This window comes from Mirounga angustirostris, unplaced genomic scaffold (genome assembly GCF_029215605.1).
Source record: "Mirounga angustirostris isolate CCGP_5_RB_7025 unplaced genomic scaffold, mMirAng1.0.hap1 SCAF_1, whole genome shotgun sequence".
In the NCBI taxonomy this organism is placed as follows: Eukaryota; Metazoa; Chordata; class Mammalia; order Carnivora; family Phocidae; genus Mirounga; species Mirounga angustirostris.
This window is the reverse complement of record NW_026991709.1, coordinates 123,490,619-123,509,770: the sequence shown is the minus strand read 5'-3', so window position 1 is coordinate 123,509,770 and position 19,152 is coordinate 123,490,619. Positions and strand designations below refer to the sequence as shown.

General features: G+C 33.8%; 1 protein-coding gene across 7 annotated transcripts in view; it reads right to left on the bottom strand.

The window, feature by feature from the left end:
* The window catches only part of STAG1 (STAG1 cohesin complex component), a 415,977-nt gene that overhangs the window by 87,328 nt on the left and 309,497 nt on the right, over window positions 1–19,152 (bottom strand). For all 7 annotated transcript variants that reach the window (XM_064587431.1, XM_045903718.3, XM_064587432.1 and 4 more), the window contains 3 exons: window positions 17,344–17,458; window positions 9,870–9,987; window positions 14–117 (listed from right to left, as the gene is read on the bottom strand). In XM_064587431.1, the coding sequence (XP_064443501.1) occupies window positions 14–117; window positions 9,870–9,987; window positions 17,344–17,458 (337 nt within the window). The remainder of the gene's footprint in view (window positions 1–13; window positions 118–9,869; window positions 9,988–17,343; window positions 17,459–19,152) is intronic.

The window sequence follows — 19,152 nt, the reverse complement described above, 5'->3', positions numbered from 1 at the left end:
TAATATGACTTACTCTCTTGCCAGTACCCCTTCCCACTGGAGGATGTGCCTCAGCAGCTTGACGAATTGTACAAACCATTAGCTCTATAAGAGCACTCTCTTGACGGTCAGACATTGCTAAAGTGAAATAAAACGCATTAGTATGAGTAGATAGTTTTACAATAATCATGTATTAAAGAGAACACAATTATAAAAAGCTGCAAACATACTCTATTACTAGTTATTTTAAAGACTGAAGTTAAGCTCTGTATTTTCTCTCTTTTTTTATGAAGCAGTATGTGCTTACCATAAGTCAAACAACAGATAAAGTAAAAAGAGCATACACTCTGGTTTCTTCTAATACCTTGTCTCTTCTTGGACCATATTTCTGAATTAGCAATGCCAAAATTTTACTGTATTCCCTTCCAGATCATTTTAAAGCTCATAAAATAGGGTATCTTTTTTAAAATAAAAAAAGTGCTATACATATTTTTAAAAAGTAACAATAGATTTTGATTATCTTTCAAGTCACTATATATACAATATAATTTTTTTATTATTATGTATGTTAATCACCATACATTACATCATTAGTTTTTGATGTAGTGTTCCATGATTCATTGTTTGTGCATAACACCTAGTGCTCCATGTAGTATGTGCCCTCTTTAATAATAATTTTCTTAAATAATTACAAGTTATTACATAATGAGTGTTCCACAATTTAGTCAAACCTCTACTGTTTACTCAAATTGTCTCCTAATTTTTGTTACTAAAAACAATGCAGTAATAAATATCATTAACACATATATATTTATGTAACTGATACTTTTATTTCTGTAGAATAAATTCCCAAGAGGGTAATGGGTCAAAGGTTAAAATCTTGACACTGATAAATATAAGCCTATTTATTGCAATCCAAACCTCCAACTGCAACGATGATGTTTGGTTCCTCATATCCCTGGCTAGCACTAGATATCATAAATCCTTTCAATATTTCCCAATTCATTGACTGAAAAATGGTATTTCACTGTCATTTTGCTTCTTCCTTCCTACTAATTAGTGAAATGTATTTTCTTATTGGCTTAGAATTTTTTTCTGAGATTTGTCTGTTTATTCTTTGCCCATTTTTTCTACTGTTACTCACCTTTCTTGAACTCTTGTATACAAGAAGTATTAACTCTGTTTTTTGAATGAGGCAGATATTTTCTCCCAGTTTGTCCTTTTGATGTCAGACTCTTCATGGTATTTTTTTGTCAGACAGAAATTCTTTTTAATAGCAATTGTTAATTTTTACAAAGTCACATCTGTACTGATTTGTTTCATGGCTTCTGGCTTTTTTTTTCTTTCTAGTTTTAATGATATATATTTGACATAACACTGTACAAGTTTAAGTTGTACAGTATAATGATCTGACATATATATTGTGAAATGATTATCACAAAGTTAACTAATATCCATCATCTCTTATAGATACAAAAAGGCTTCTGGGTTTCTTGTATTGCTCTCAAAGATCTCCTTATCCTAGAGATTACAGAAATATATTTTCTAATTCGTTTTTTTCTCTCTCTCTAGGTTTTACATCTTTAATCTGTCTGGAATTTATTTCTGCTGAAAATATGAAGTATGGGCCTATTTATTTCTTCCAAATGAACAGCCAATTAGGCCTCCACCACTGCTAAGTAAACCAGCTCTCCCTGCTGAATTTAAATATCACATTTACACTTTTTTTTTTTTTTAAGATTTTATTTATTTATTTGACAGAGACAGAGATAGCGAGAGCAGGAACACAAGCAGGGGGAATGGGCAAGGGAGAAGCAGGCTTCCCACTGAGCAGGGAGCCCGATGTGGGACTCGATCCCAGGACGCTGGAATCATGACCTGAGCCGAAGGCAGACGCTTAATGACTGAGCCACCCAGGCGCCCCAATTTAAACATTTTAAAAATATTTTAGGCTCTCATATACAGAATTCTTTATTTAGTTTCACTAATCTCTATGTCTATTCCTCTTATGCCATACTGTTTTGATGATAGCTGCTTTAAAATATATAATGTACTTTAATATATAACTTAAACTAATTGAACATTTAGTTGAACAAGATTCCTTTACCTATTCCTTTTTCTAAATATTTTCTAATTTCTATAATGCTAATAGCAAACAATTAAGCATTTTTTATGTGTAAAGTATTGTTATAAGTGATTTATATGTATTAACTTGTTTTATCCTCAAAACAACTCCAAGAGATAGGAGCTAATATCTTCACACTTTATAGATAGGGAAAATGAGCCACAGAGAGGTTGAGTAACTTTCAAAGTACTCAGCTAGTGGTAAAGTCAAGAAATGAACCCAGGTAGTCTGATCCAGAGTCTGTTCTCTTAAACACTACGCTATACTACCTTTTAAACAGAAGGAAAAAAAATTCTATATAAACTTTGAAATCATTTTGCTTTAGTTCTTCCTCTCATCTCACCTCCCAGAACTCTCTCAAATCCACTGGATTTAAACTGGTATTTTATTTTATTTTGCTTAATTATTGATTTTTTGGGAGAGAGAGAGCGTGCACACACGAGGGGGGCTGAAAGGGCAGAGGGGGAGAGAGACTCTTAAGCAGGCTCCAGGCCCAGCACGGAGCCTGACATGGGGCTGATCTCACAACCCTGAGATCATGACCTGAGTCGAAATCAAGAATCAGATGCTTAACTGACTGAGCCACCCAGACGCCCCCCAAACTGGTATTTTTAAAAAGTTATTCTTTACATGGGAAAAACCAACATTTTAGTAACATTTTCAGCCAGGAACATAAGATAGCCCTTTATTTTTGAGATCTTATCCAATGTCATTTAAGAAAATGTATGGTTTTCTTCACACTGTTTTGTGCTTTCCTTGTTGAATTCATTCCTGTATATTTTTTTAAAGATAAATTTTTAGCGCTAATTTGACCAGCTTAATTCTCTCTCTCCCCCTTTTTCTGTACACTTATTTATGTTAAAGGCCAATAGATGTGGGGATTATAGAGACAGACTTAGGTATAAATTAAAGAGATTAAGCTTCAGAAGTTTATATTATTTTTTAAAAAATTGGGCAACAGCAATAAAAGGCAAGGACATAATAAAATCTTGTCCTTTTTATTCTCAAATCATCCTGCATAAGAATATGTATGTTCAGCTTAATTTAATCATTTCTTTGGTTTTAACATTTTGATTGTCTTAAGAAAAACACATGAATGTCAGCCTGTCTTAGGAAAGCCACATGAAATAGTTTCAGCTTTTCCATTTATACTCCTCGATCTAAAGCCTAATAGTAGGAAAAAGCATCCCACTCAATAAAACAACTAAGTTTCTATTTTTATGATTCTAGAATTTCTTAATTTTTCACATTTGGCTGCAGATAAAGGAATGACAAGTTTGTCTATGAACTAAATGCATTTTCTTTTATTTATGAAGAAAATCTTGCTCTATGGAAAGTGAGGAGAGAGAACAACTTATCAAGTATGGAAACTTTCCCCTACTCTTAAAATCCTTCTTATTGTTGAAGAATAACCAAACCTTATACAGTGTCCAATGCCATTAATTTTGTTATTTTATAATTTTGAAACATCTATTTAGACATGGTAAATACTAAATTTCAACTGTTTTGAAATCCCCTTTAAGATACAACAGCAAAACCAAGTAATAAAATTGAAAGCAAAACAAGCCGTAAGCCACAAACAAGAGCCGAATAGCCACAGTGACAGAAAGAAATGGGTAGCTGTTCGCACTATGAATTATCAGATAACTACACAACTTTCTAAACCTTCAGAAACCTCTTTGCACATCACCTCCATTTCCTCATTATTGATTTTATTCACATCACCTTGAACTGTGGCTTTTCTCTTTGCCTACCAATGAAAAGAAATGCTTAAAAGTCACCAACAACTTAAATCATCACTAAAGCTAATAATCTTTGCATAATCCTTCTCCTCCTCTGCAGTATATGATATTATTAGCCATAGATCTCTTGAACATCCTCTTTACTGAACTTCTATAGGCTATAATTATCTCTTACCATCTTTTTTATACAGCTTGCTAGAGACTCTCTCTTGCTCTTCCTGCTTTTGTCTCCTATCCATAATCTTTAAAACGTGGCTATGGGCCCTTTCTTTATAATCCATCTTCCTCGTCCATATTTGTATTGTCATTTCCCATACAGACCATTGCCACAGTTATCTAACTGGCCTTCTGCCTATCCCAGGTCATGTTTACAAATAGCACTTTTCTTAAAATATGAATTGGATCATATCACTCCTGTTTAAAATCCTTCCACGTTCTCGTACTACTTAGAATGAACTAAATAAATCTACTTACAAACTAAAATGTTCTACATTATCTGGCTTCTGCTTCTATCTCATCTTGTGCCACTGGTTCACTGCACTCTGGCTATTGCAGCTCCTAGAACATAACAATATCATTCATGCTTCAGATCTTTGCAATTGCTATCTTCTCTACCTAGATGGCTCTCTTTTGACACTTCCCATGGCTACCTCCCTCATCCTTCAGATTCTTGGCTCATAGGTGGCCTCCTCAGAGAAATCTTCCTTTAAGGATTCAATCTAAAAACAGACTCCTCTCCTTATTATTATCCATCACACTTATTAACCCTTGAAATTATTCTGTTTACTTGGTTTTTATCTGCCTTCCCCATGAGAATGTAAACTTCATATGGGCTGTGAGCTGACCTTGTTTAGGACTATACCCTGAGTGCTTAGTGTGAACAGTTAGCATATAGAAAGTGATCAATAAATATTTTTAAATTATAAATAAATTTATGATTCCTTGCTTTGAGGAATTCCATTTATCCACATTTACTTTATTCAGTATGTGGATCATAGAATTCTACCAGTAGAAATGACCACAGAAGATTATCTACACTAAATTTGGGGGATTTCCTTTTTTATAGATAAAGAAGCAGAGACCCACATAAATTAAATGACTTACTTATGGTCTTGTTACCTGGTTACCTATTACCGACGCCCTCATATTATACTAAAAATTTACCCAATAATTTGATTTTGCTACAGAACACACACACACACACACACACACACACACACACACTCACCACCACCACCACGACCACTGACAACAAAACCTTGTCCCTTAAAAACACTGTGAGGCAGTCTTTAGGCTACTGTGATTTAAGTTGCTATTGATAAGTCTTTGACAATGTGTTTCCCCAAATTTTGGTCCTATTTCCAACTGCTAACTAAACTTTCATCCCCTGCAATATCTTTTCTACTCCACCTAAATAAAATGTAACTTAATTTCTAATCAGTCTCAAAAATAAGTAAGTTACTGCTGGCATTTTGTTACCATAAAATACAGCAAAATAATAGCACAGAAAATTGCTTTGGATGCCATTCCATGCCAGAGCTAATACATGGTACAGCATGCATACGAAAAAATGTGTGAAAAAAGTTGAGTCATGATGTAGATACAATTCTGTACTTGTTATTCATAATTTCCTCAGCCTTGCTTTCCCAGACTCAATCATATCCTAAAACTGTGGTTCACTTAAGAACTTTTTCCCATTTTATAACTCACTTTTCTAACTAAAATCAAACCAACCAAACCAAGTCAAACCAAACCAAACTAACTTCTTAACTGAAGTTAAACCCAATGTCAACTAAATTTAAATCATTAACAAAACACCTAATAGTACACAGTTATTTCAACAAGGTAAATTCACGCACAACACATTGACAACTGACAGACTTAGTAATTACTATCTACTGACTGGCACATCTTATTCAAATGAGTAAAAAGTTAACAATACCAAAGCATAGCACTTTGGCTCTTTTCCCCTTAATTTATATCTCTTGCCTCCCTTCTTCTCATTGGAAATAACCTTCTAGAGCATGGGATGACAAAAAGAAAAATGGCATGGAATCATGACAACAAGTTCTAATAATATGCTGATTCTATGGTTACAGCCAAGGGTAAAAAAAAAAAAATGAATGGAATGTACTACTAAATACTATGCCAGACACTTTACTCAAGTGTTGACTGGGCTGCAGTGATTAGAAGGGGAACTGATTTTACTGAAATTGAAAATATTAAGATTCAATAGAAAAAGAATGCATAAAAGTCAGTGAACTTAGCTGTGAGCATGTATAAGTAAAATAAGGAGAAAATGTAGAATGTATGTTCATATTCCTGTGATCACAAAAGATTTGGAGTAATGTTGAGAGTTTGACCTAGTGAGCAGAAGGCCCCATCAACTTAGTAATAGAGCCGTCTTCTTACCAAGGATATCCATGGAGAAAAGAATACATGCAAATAAAGTAAATGATAAAGTAGGGTCAAATATACTATAATAACCTCTACCTTAAGCGAAGGTCTATAAAAACTTGGGGAAAGAGTTGTGTTACAGATTAAGAATGAGGTTATGAGGCGAATATTTTGAGTTTAAAAGAGGCAATTTGGTCAAACTCTCACTCTTTGCAGATGACATGATACTTTATGTGGAAAACCCCAAAGACTCCACCCCAAAATTGCTAGAACTCATACAGGAATTCAGTAAAGTGGCAGGATATAAAATCAATGCACAGAAATCAGTGGCATTTCTATACACCAACAAGACAGAAGAAAGAGAAATTAAGGAGTTGGTCCCATTTACAACTGCACCCAAAACCCTAAGACACCTAGGAATAAATCTAACCAAAGAGCCAAAGATCTGTACTCAGCAAACTATAGAATACTCATGAAAGAAATTGAGGAAGACACAAAGAAATGGAAAAACCATTCTTTTTTGGAAGAACAAATATTGTTAAAATGTTTATGCTACCTAGAGCAATCTACACATTTAATGCAATCCCTATCAAAATACCATCCACTTTTTTCACAGAACTGGACCAAATAATCCTAAAATTTGTATGGAACCAGAAAAGACCCTGAATAGCCAAAGGAATGTTGAAAAAGAAAACCAAAATTGGTGGCATCATAATTCCAGACTTCAAGCTCTTTTACAAAGCTGTTATCATTGAGACAGTATGGTACTGGCACAAAAACAGATACATAGATCAACGGAACAAAATAGAAAACCCAGAAATGGACCCTCAACTTTTTTTTTTTTTAAAGATTTTATTTATCCATTTGACAGAGATAGTGAGAGAGCACAAGCAGGGGGAACAGTAGAAGGAGAGGGAGAAGCAGGCTCCCCGCCAAGCAGGAAGCCCGATGCGGGACTTGATCCCAGGACCCTGAGATCATGACCTGAGCTGAAAGTAGACGCTTAACCATCTGAGCCACCCAGGCACCCTGGACCCTCAACTTCTATGGTCAACTAATCTTCCACAAAGCAGGAAAGAGAATATCCAATGGAAAGAAGACAGTCTCTTCAACAAATGGTATCGGGAAAACTGGACAGCCACATGCAGAATGAAAATGGACCATTTCCTTACACCATACACAAAAATAGACTCAAGATGGATGAAAGACTCAAATGTGAGACAGGAATCCATCAAAATCCTTAAGGAGAACATAGGCAGCAACCTCTTTGACCTCGGCTGCAGCAACTTCTTGCTAGACACGTCTCCAAAGGCAAGGGAAACAAAGGCAAAAATGATTTATTGGGACTTCAAGATAAAAAGCTTTTGCACAACAAAGGAAACAGTCAACAAAACCAAAAGACAACCGACAGAATGGGAGAAGATATTTGCAAATGACGTATCAGAAAAAGGGCTAGTTATCCAAAATCTATGAAGAACTTACCAAACTCAACACCCAAAGAACAAAGAATCCAATCAAGAAATGGGCAGAAGACATGAAAAGACATTTCTGCAAAGAAGACATCCAAATGGCCAACCGACAATGAAAAAGTGCTCAACATCACTCAGCATCAGGGAAATCCAAATCAAAACCTCAATGAGATACCACCTCACACCGTCAGAATGGCTAAAATTAACAAGTCAGGAAATGACAGATGTTGGCAAGAATGTGGAGAAAGGGGAACCCTCCTACACTGCTGCTGGGAACGCAAACTGGTGCAGCCACTCTGGAAAAGAGAATGGAGGTTCCTCAAAAAGTTGAAAATAGAGCTACCCTACGACCCAGCAATTGCACTACTAGGTATTTACCCCAAAGACAGAAATGTAGTGATCCAAAGGGGCACCTGCACCCCAATGTTTATAGCAGCAATGTCCACAATAGCCAAACTATGGAAAAAGCCTAGATGTCCATTAACAGATGAATGGATAAAGAAGATGTGGTATATATATATACAATGGAATACTACTCAGCTATCAAAAAAACCCCCACAAATCTTGCCATTTGCAATGATGTGAATGGAACTAGAGGGTATTATGCTAAGCGAAATAAGTCAATCAGAGAAAGATAAGTATCGTATGATCTCACTGATATGAGGATTTTGAGAAACAAGACAGAGGATCATAGGGCAAGGGAGGGAAAAATGAAACAAGATGAAACCAGAGAGGGAGACAAACCATAAGAGACTCAATCTCAGGAAACTGAGGGTTGCTGGAGGGGAGGGGGGTGGGAGGGATGGGTAGCTGGGTGATGGGTGTTGGGGAGGGTATGTGTTGTGGAGAGCGCTGGGTGTTGTGTAAGACTGATGAATCACAGACCTGTACCTCTGAAACAAATAATATATTATATGTTAATTTAAAAAATAATAATTAAAAAAATAAAATGAATTGAGTAAAAAAATAAAAATAAATAAAAAATAAAATAAAAGAGGCAATTCGGGCCACTTTACTGGAGTATATTTGTGTATGATGCATACCTGTTGTTTCTCTCATTGAATTTGTCAAAGCCAGAGTAGATAATACCAATTAGCATCACTGCTTGGAAAGAACACTGGGAGATTATCTCTCTCCTATAGTGACCTGTTTGGGAAGTCTACTGCAGGAGATGGCTCATTCTGTTGAACCCCAGAGGGTTGAGTCACACAGAAAAGTAGGGGAAACAGAAAAGGGAATCAACAGTATACTATCTTATTTAATTCTCACAAAAACAATGTAAGATATGTAAGGAAAATAACCTCTATAGTATAAAGAAAAGGAAGCTAAGGATCAAAAAAATCAGGATACTAGTCACAAAGTTTAGAGAGTTAAAAATCTGAATGTATTTCTTTTGATTCTGAAGTCCAGGTTTAGTTCACAATTGTCGCTTACATCAAACTATCTATATTCCAGGTTTGTTGTATGGAGTTAAGTGAAACAGCAGTTCTTTAAAGAACTACTATGGGTTAGTTTGAAAAACAAACCATTTAGGAAAAAGCATTCCTAGTTTTAAGGAACTCATTTTCATATAAACATTTAGAATTAGAATATAAGCATTTTATTAAATATACATATCCATTTTGCTGTTCATGTTATTATTTAAAATGTGGTAAGACACATACTTCAGAAATAATAATATAACAATTATTTCCCCCTACTTCTTGAAGGTCAGTAAATGAATTTATTTTTTATTTCCTGGTTTTAATAATTAAGAAACATAACAAAAGGGGACGGTTATGGTCTAATTAAATCCTTGAGTGTCAAAGGCTTTTCCAAGCTCACACATAAATATAATAAAATTCTGAGTGCACATTATTTTTTACATTAGGTACATCAGTATTTTGTGTCTCAAATCAGCATAAAGAAAACTTTTTTGAGTATTATACAACACATATAAATTTTTAAAAATACGCAGCATGGTAGCAGTCTTAATCTAGAAAGATGTTATAAACTATAGAGACATCCTTACTTGTTACAGGAAACAAATTGTTCTCTTTGCAAAAAGACACAGCATATTTATATATATTTAATTTTAAGAGGTGACCTATACAGGATGGTATGATTATTTATGGAAATCCAAAATAATATGTAAATCAACTTGTCAAAATACTATACCTTCTTCTCCTTGAACAGGTTCTTCTAAAAGCAACTCTGTCATACATTCCCAGTCTTTCAACAGTTCTTGAGAACTCTCCCACAAACTGTCCACCAAGTAGGCTGCATGTTCATGTAACTAAAAATAACAAATCAATTATGACTGAAGAATATTTAATGAAGAAACCATTAATATTTCAATTTAATAAGCCATTTTCTTTATAACTAATATGGCTTGGTCACAATATTTACAGGAGCCACTTCAAAAACAATAAATATATTTGTATGCCATTGTAAATAATGGGGATGCAATATGTAGACTTAATAAAAAATTTATTTTATTTTTTACTGTAGTAAGGTTAAGGATCTCCCAGTCCAGTGACATCATTTATAGATAAGGAAAAGGAGAGTATAACTAGTTAACAGAATTCCTGAAATTACAAATTGGATCATGGTCACTTTTCATTATTCTTGGTTTGTTTCTATAACTAGCTTTTTTTTTTTTTTTTAAAGAAATCAATTCCTTTCTCCCAGAATTCCTTTGAAAATTTGGTACCAGTATTACTTACTTTACATCTCTGTCATCTTGGTCAAGGTCAAAATGTTAAGGTTACTCTCATTTCCATTTAATTCACTGCATTCCCTATCCCACCCCTACCCCATCCCTCACCTTTTTTGCTGCTCATTACTCTTGACAATTTTCTTTAGAACCCATGTTCCCACAGTAACAAACACTCTCATGTTCCTCATTAAACACTTTATACCAAACTCTCTCTCTACCACCTATTAGTCATTACACCATGAAGAGATTTATTCAAAAAGCTCTTCAGAGAAGGTAAGTAGAAATGTTGGCATTGTTCTAGTTTCTGCTACTACAACTAACTTCTCCACCCTTATATAAAAGTTCTTCCACCTTTGAGGTTCATGCCATCCAGATAAACCAGTTTCTAGATCAGCGTTTTTCAAACTATACATTTCAACCCATTCATTAGTTGTTAAACTAATTTAATGCATTGAAACCAAAGTTAAAACAAAAACAAAAACAAGAGTATATAGCACACAGAAAGTTAAGTACTACTTTATACAACTCTGATTTCAGTTATATGTGCTGTACTTGTGAGAGAAAATACTTTTCGCATCATGAATAGTGGCCCCAAAATGTATGCAAGTCTCCTTTCTAGACCTACTAGTTATTTATTGATATACTGGCATATTTGATAAGTGAGTTGGTTTTCTTCCTTGCTCCTAATTCTATCATTAATTCTTCTATGTGCATTTTGATGATCTATTTAAAGCTCTGCTTCATTTGCACTCCTTAATTTTATCTTCATTTCCACTGCATTTCAAATCTTACATTCTAGTTCCTCAAATGCCTCAGGAAAACCACACACACATGCATATGCACACAGAGAGTTTTCCAATGATTTTCTCCAGAGTAGATAATATTGATAAGCATCTCTACTTAGAAAGAACACAGGCAAAGGTTTATAGCAAGGTACACTCAAACTTTCCAAATTTACGTATCCTAGGAAACTACTGCCAGGTCTTCACTAACATCATTCCAACAATGACACCTATAAGTGGTGTACAACCTGCTTTCAAAAATGAAAATTAGCAGCAGAAAACAGAAAAACAAATAGTTTCAAAGTTGGAGCTATTAAAACCTATGCTAGAATGGAATTATTATTTAATGGGTATAGAGTTTCAGTTTGGGAAGGTTTTTAAAAAGTTCTAGAGATGGATGGCATGGATAGTTGCCCAGCCATGTGACTGTATTTAAAACCAATGAACTATATACTTCAAAACAGTTAAAATGACAGATTTTGTCATTTATTTCATCACAATTAAATAAACCCCTATGTTAAATGTTAAATAAACTTGCTTTTATGCCTGACTCTGTGTACATGTTAAGTATGTCTGTAAAATAGGTATAAAAAGGTTCACAATTATATTTTTGGTGGATTAGACCTTCTATACATATAAAATATCCCCTCTCTGTTTCTCTTAATATTTTTGGTCCTCAATTCTGTCTTATCTTATATGATACCGTCTCCTCAACTCTCTGTAAGCATTTGTTAATTATATCTAGCCTTTACCCAGGTTGTTTATTTTCTGTGTATAAATTTCCTGTGTTTTGATTGATGTGTTTTATAAACATTTTCATCTGTTTATTTCACCCTAAATGACAATCTGCCTTTTATAAAGCATGTTAATCCATTTATACATTTACTGGGATAACTGATATTGGAAATATTCCTGGATTCTGATTCTCTATGCTCTATTGACATTTTCTTATCTGTGCTTTCTTCAGTTTATTTTCTAACTCATATTTTTCTATCACTAAGGTCACTAACACATTTATTTACTTCATTTAATTTTACATTGCCACTCTTATATTTTAAGAATAATTTTTAGGTATTTGCCTTAAGCTTCATAGCCACAGTATGTAGGCTTAGTTTTAAGTTTTTTCAGATTTATTTGCTCACCAATGTTACTTATATTCCGTTTTCCTTTTATTGTATCCATTTTTTATTTTGCTAGAAAACATCCTCAAGTAATACTTTCTATATAGGATACATGGGTGGTAAACATTTTAACTGCATGTCCTTTGACTAGTTCCTTCTCTCTATTCTCTGTTCTCTACAGAACTCCTACTAGATAATAAAACTTAATCTGTACTTCCTGTCTTTTACTTTCCTTCTCACACTACTTATGTACTACCTTCTGGAAAAATCCCTTGGCTTAATCTACAGCCAATCCTTGGTTATGTCCACTCAGGCCATTTAATGATCTGCTTCACTCCTAAATTTTGGAAATCATGTTTCTAATTTCTATGAACACCCCTCCTCTTTCATGATAGCTTCTTACATCCGGGGGAATTAATCAAAAATTTTCATCAATGTTGGGTTTTGTGCTTCAAGTTTCAGTGATTCTTGGTTGCTAGTTCATATGTTAATATTCTAGACTCAAGAATACTGGTAGCGAGAATGCCTTTCTTAAGTCTGAATGCAAGGTCCTGGGTTCCTTGGTTGTGCACGGAAGTGGAAAGAGGGAATCTTAATCAGGCAGGATTTTCCTCTAACATGTAGGTATGCAATGTCTTTTGAATGCCAAAGTTTCCCCTCCTGGGGGCCATAAATTATCTGGGGCACTCATCCACTCCTTTGTTTCTTAGACCAATGTCCACATCCCATATACATTTCTAAAGGGAAGAATAAGCTCAGCTAAGGCAGCCACTTAATTACTACCTAAAATTTAATCCTGCTGCTCAGATCTTTATTTCAGATTTCTACGAGAAAATCTCAAAAAAACGTCCTGCTATTTTTTGCCTTATATAGGGCTAGGGGTTATTTAACTCTAATGGAATTAGTCATTTACTTTATAGCTTCCACAAATTCCTCACAGTTCTCTTTCATCTCGACTTATTCAGCATGAGGTTTTCAGGTGAATGAGTTGTTGGCACAATTCTAGGCTTTAAATAGTATAATTCCATGATCATTGGCATTTTAAAAGATAACTTCTCTATGCCTTAAACCAAGGCACATTAAAATTTAGCTCAGGCATGTTGTCATAGTTCCAGAAATTTTTTTGTGTGTGATAGCCAATATTGTCAATGTAGATGCTAACTTCTTTGACAATTTCCTCATCTTTTTGATTAGTTAAGGTGGTGGCTTAGTAGAATCCATTCTATTAACACCAGTAACCAGTTTTTTCAAATGTGTATACCAGAAGGACATGATAATGTGTTGGCCCATTTTCTGATTATGAGTTTCAAATTCACCAGTATGAGCAACAATAATCATTATAACACAGTCAGTCAGAAATAAGCTTGACATAATATTTATGATATATAGTCTTTCTGTCTGTCTTGAGGTATATGTGATGATCACATAACTTGCTAGTCTCAAATCTCTGTAAGAATACCATGTAAATCCATGTTTGAGAAAAAAAAAAATTCTAATATGGCCAGTAAGGGTAAAAGGTTATAATTGTCTTTCAGACACTTTATACCAACGACCTTCTATTGGTAGTGAAAGATAAAGCTATAGGAAGGCAGGCCCTGAAGCATTCTCAATGGCTATAGAAAATCCTGGGATTAAAAAAGACCTGGAACCCTTGGGCGCCTGGGTGGCTCAGTTGGTTAAGCGACTGCCTTCGGCTCAGGTCATGATCCTGGAGTCCCGGGATCGAGTCCCGCATCGGGCTCCCTGCTCGGCAGGGAGTCTGCTTCTCCCTCTGACCCTCCTCCCTCTCATGCTCTCTGTCTCTCATTCTCTGTCTCAAATAAATAAATAAAATCTTAAAAAAAATAAAAAATAAATAAATAAAAAAAATAAAAAGGACCTGGAACCCTAAAAATGAAACAAAAATAAATTTTCTAAGAACAGTTTTTGGTATCATAATTTTATAAAAACAGCATGAAAATCAGTATCTGCAAGCATTCTTCAGGAATTAGATGAAAAAGGTAACTCAACAGATAAAGAGTCATTGTATAGCAAAATAGATAAAATTACATTTAAATTTATTCACAAATTATATAAAACATATAGATTAAAATTATATCTAGGTGGATTTTACTCTGCTATATCTAAGTGTAAAATATTCATAGGGTCTCCCCTAAACTTGTATATAAGGCAAATTAAGCTCATTTTCCTGGTGACTTTAATTACAATTTTCTGGGTACATTCTGATTCATTTTTAATTGGCTTCAAAGTTACTCATAATATTTTACCGGTTCTCTCTGCCTGCTGACTTCTCCGTCGAGCAATTAAATACACTAACAGAGATGACTGTATAATGAAACCTTACTTTGATTCTTTTTATTAAAAATCATTTACAATGCAAAAAATCACCTCAAGTTACTAAGCTTAAAATTCTAAATACTCCTATATTGGGTTTTATTCTCTGCTGAAACAGAGTCAGTCATTGGTGAATCTTGAAGAACATATAAAAACAAACAAGAAAAAAAGTTATCATTCATGTACTATCACTCATGAGCATTATGGGGAGATTTCTTGGATATGTCAATAATATCTATTAATCTTCCATCTTATATGACTGTCATATAATTAACTTCTTCATTTCATATGCCTAGAAGGAGGGTGACCATGTTTTTACATCATTAGCAATGTTTTGGGTTATGCTTATTGCTTTGGAATAATTATTAATAGTATCTTTGTCACTCTGAAAAGCATCCGTTTGTACGGTAAGTTCTATGGTCACATAAGCTATAGGGAAATCTGAACTCATCACATTCAAGTCCCTTTTATCCTACCAATTGTCATACATCTAAAATACACAAGGTATTTTATCACTGAAATCAACGACTGCTATAAAGGTTGTGATGGCTTTAAAATGTCACTTTTTGGTACAAAAAGAAATTTAGTTTAGATATATCTCTTAATCTCCATTATTTCACATGTAATTCATATATAAAAGAGGGAAACTCTTTTCTATTGACTATAAACCTCTTTTACTTCAGTATTGTAGAATTCTATTACTAAAATGTTACTCTTAAAACCCAGTAAAACCAAGAAAGATGATAATCACTTCAGTTAATCCAACTGATTGGTAATTCATCTGTAAACTGGATTTGTTCTATATTATGACCTCTAAGGTCTCTTGCAATTCAACTTTTTATGAGTCTATTACTAAAATATTGTAATTAACATATGTCATAGTAAAATAAAGAGGAATTCGGAGTAAAACACAATCAGAATCCCACCATAAGAATATGGCTTTAATAAGCATTCAGCTCCAGGTGTACACTAGTTTTAGAGGATAAGAAAAGAGATTTTAAACAAAGAATGTTTCTTGTGAAACATAGGAGACTATAAAGAGCATTATTATCACGAATCAACTAAAACCTTTTAAATACGATTTGCAGTTGCTTCTACAGCTGACAAGAATGCCATAGAGGAGAACTGGGAAATACATTTTAATGTTCTTATAACACTTCAGTACATAGCAGCAAACACAAGAATACACTAATAGTAAACATTACAAATTACTGCTTTAATTAAAAGATGAAACTGTGTAAAACTAAGTACTTATGGTCTTTTATTATATCAAAAAGAAAAGTCTTGGGCTTTCAGAGATCCAAAAAATTTTCCTTCAATGACCAATCAAGTTCAATTAGTCTAGATCATCATATTCTTTAAACTTTTCAACAAATAGTTTAAATAGTATTTGCATGTCTCATCTCTATCAATTTTTGAAACTACTGTTATTAAAGTTACATTTTCATACAGGACTTGACTTTGCATAATACTTTCAATCCTGTTCCTCTAAAACCTAAGGGGCTAAAGGTATAACTTGAAACGGTCTATCACAAGTGTGAGATTTACAGAGTATTTAGTGTTTTATCTTAAACCTCACAAGCATTTTGTATTTTACTCCATAATATATCCACACTTGCTTTTTAAGAAAATAATGTTTTAAACCTTCAAAACATATAAAGTGTGGTTGGTCCCTGGACTGGAGGCAGAAACATCATAAAATGCATCTAGGAGCATTTAGAAATGCAGCACATCTGACCACAACCCAGACCTACTGAATTAGAACTGGCACGTTATTTAACAAAATCCCCATGTAATCTGTATACGTATTTAAAACACTGTTTCCTAAACACATCCTTTACTCAAACGCAACTCTCCAGACAGTTTTGTTTCTGACTTTATTCTCTGTTCTTTCCAATTTGCTTAAAAAATATCAGTAACTCTTCTGCCTTGCTTTGTCCTAACTCCACTTGTTCTACTGACACAGTTCCTAATTCTCTGATTTCAATTTTCATATAGGCTGCCTGTTTGTCTATTTCTCATTCCTACAGAGTTTCTCCAGGACTTTCAAATTTGGGCAATCAGAATCTTTGAAGTTTTTCACCTTCCTGGACATTCCAACACAAACCAAAAATCTTTTTCTGAGTAAAATTCAGGGTCCAAGAACTCTAGATTTTTTTCTGGGTAAACCAAAGTTCACTTGCGCAAGCAGATTCTGAAAGATACTACATTATGAATGTTAATTACAAAATTATTTAAGTGATAACTGACATCAAAATGTCACATGGAAATGCTAATGGAGATTGTACATCTACTAATTAAAACATTTAAATTCATATTTTATTTCTCCTTAAAAAATGTAATTTTCAAGCAAGTTATTAGAACTAATGGTTTTAACAAGCTCTTTATATAATTTAAAAGCTACAGACAAAAATTCAAGAAAAAAAAGCAACAACAAACAATTATGTAGTACTATGACACTGCAAAAGTTTAAAAATTGCTAGCCTATACTCAGTGTTGACCCATACCTGCATATATACTCCCACAAAAGGCAGAATACAGATTCAATAATCAGACAATCCGTGAAGGCAATTTTGTAAGAAACAGGCTTATTTTCATTGGATTGAAAAATATCAATTAATTACAATGAATTAAATGACAATTTTATTTAAAAGGTAATCTAATACAAAAAAATAAAGAGTTATGTTAAAATTTACCTCACTTTCAAGAAAGAAAAGAACCAGCATCCTAATGAGGTTCCCATTTGGACTGTTCCTTCCTCTCCTCTTTGCTAATGCTTCTTCTGCTTGTGGGTCATGTCTGCTAAACAGCCTAGAAATAAGTAACAACACCAGAGCATTATGAATTTGCACGGATATGAATTTTAGTCTTTTCCTTCATTGTACAAATTATTTTAGTGTTTAAAAAAACAGTATCAGATATCAGAGATCACTGATTTATTTCAAACCATGTAACTGATGTTTCTATGGGTTAAAAAATGGTTAGATCTAAATAATTTTGTACAATTCAATCATACACACAATGTAAAAGGAAGCCTTTTGACTAATCAGTGTTCAAATATTTATGAAAAAATAAACTTTTTATCCTATATGATAGCTACTAGAATATATATAATTTTAAATAGAGTTCTATTTTCTTAATATTAATTTCAAAGTCAAGTAATTAAAGAATTTAACCATATGTTCTATCAACAATTAAAGAAACTGGGGCACCTGGGTGGCTCAGTTGGTTAAGCGTCTGCCTTTGGCTCAGGTCATGATCCCAAAGTCCTGGGATCAAGCCCCATGTCGGGCACCCTGCTTAGCAGGGAGTCTGCTTCTCCCTCTGCCCCTCCTCCTTCTTCTCTCTCTCTCAAGTAAATAAATAAAATCTTAAAAAAAATTCTAAAAATTCATACTTCTAATGATCACTTCTAGCATTTTCAGCTTATTCCCTAAAAACAGTACTCACTAACCAGTATAGAATAAAATGACAAAAACATTAAATTTTAAAAAATACCACTTAGTGACAAAACTTCTAAAATATGACAAAGACGTGACTTGGGAATTTTAATTTGCTAAGAAGATTTATTCTAAAAAAATTTTAAGGACTTCTATAGATGCCTTATTCCCAGGTATGGCTCTAGGTAAATGGGATATAACAGTGAACAAAGACAAAATCCCTATTCTCATTGAGCTCTCTCTCTAAGGGACAGAAATAAATAGTAGATGAATATATACTATCTCAGGTATTGTAAGGAAAAACAAAGAAGTAGGAACAGGGATATAGTGTGTGCTGGTTTAGATATGGAAATTACAGTGGGTCCTTCAGATTGGAGGCTAAATAACTGAATAAAGTAAGAACAATTTCATGTGACATAAAAATAAGCCAACCTCAAGCAGAAAATGAATACAGAGAAGTTGAGTATTTGGGGGGCAGGGGAAACCATATGGCAAGGGGAGAAGATTAGAGCATTACTTTGAAGCTACATCAGCATAGCTATCAGACTGGTTTAAGAGAAAATTTTGTTTACTTGGATGGCTTTCAGAGGAAGGAACAAATGGGAGAAAATGAGGGTCCTTTATAACTGAAATGTACAAAAATCGATAATCACATTTACGGTATATAAATGTAAGACACTGAAGAATCAACCTAATTTTTCTAAACCTAATTGTAGATTTTTGATGACTATTAAAATACTCATTTCAGATACATTTACTACTTTATGGACGTGCAGTTAAGCTTGTGTACAGCTTACAAATTAGACTATAAAACAGACTAAGTGTGTATGTGCACACTTGCATGTTTTTCTTTTAAACTTAATCATAGAACTCCTGAGGCTATTCTAAAACTTACTTGTTAATATTTGAAAAGATCACAATATTAAATGATGGAAGAATTCTCAAAGACATCATTAGGAATCAAAAGTTCTCAAACTGTGAGTATCTCCACAGCAAGGGCATAAAACAAGCTTATGGAGTAAACCTTCTATCTGAATAGGAATTGGCTTCATTTTCACAAAGAAA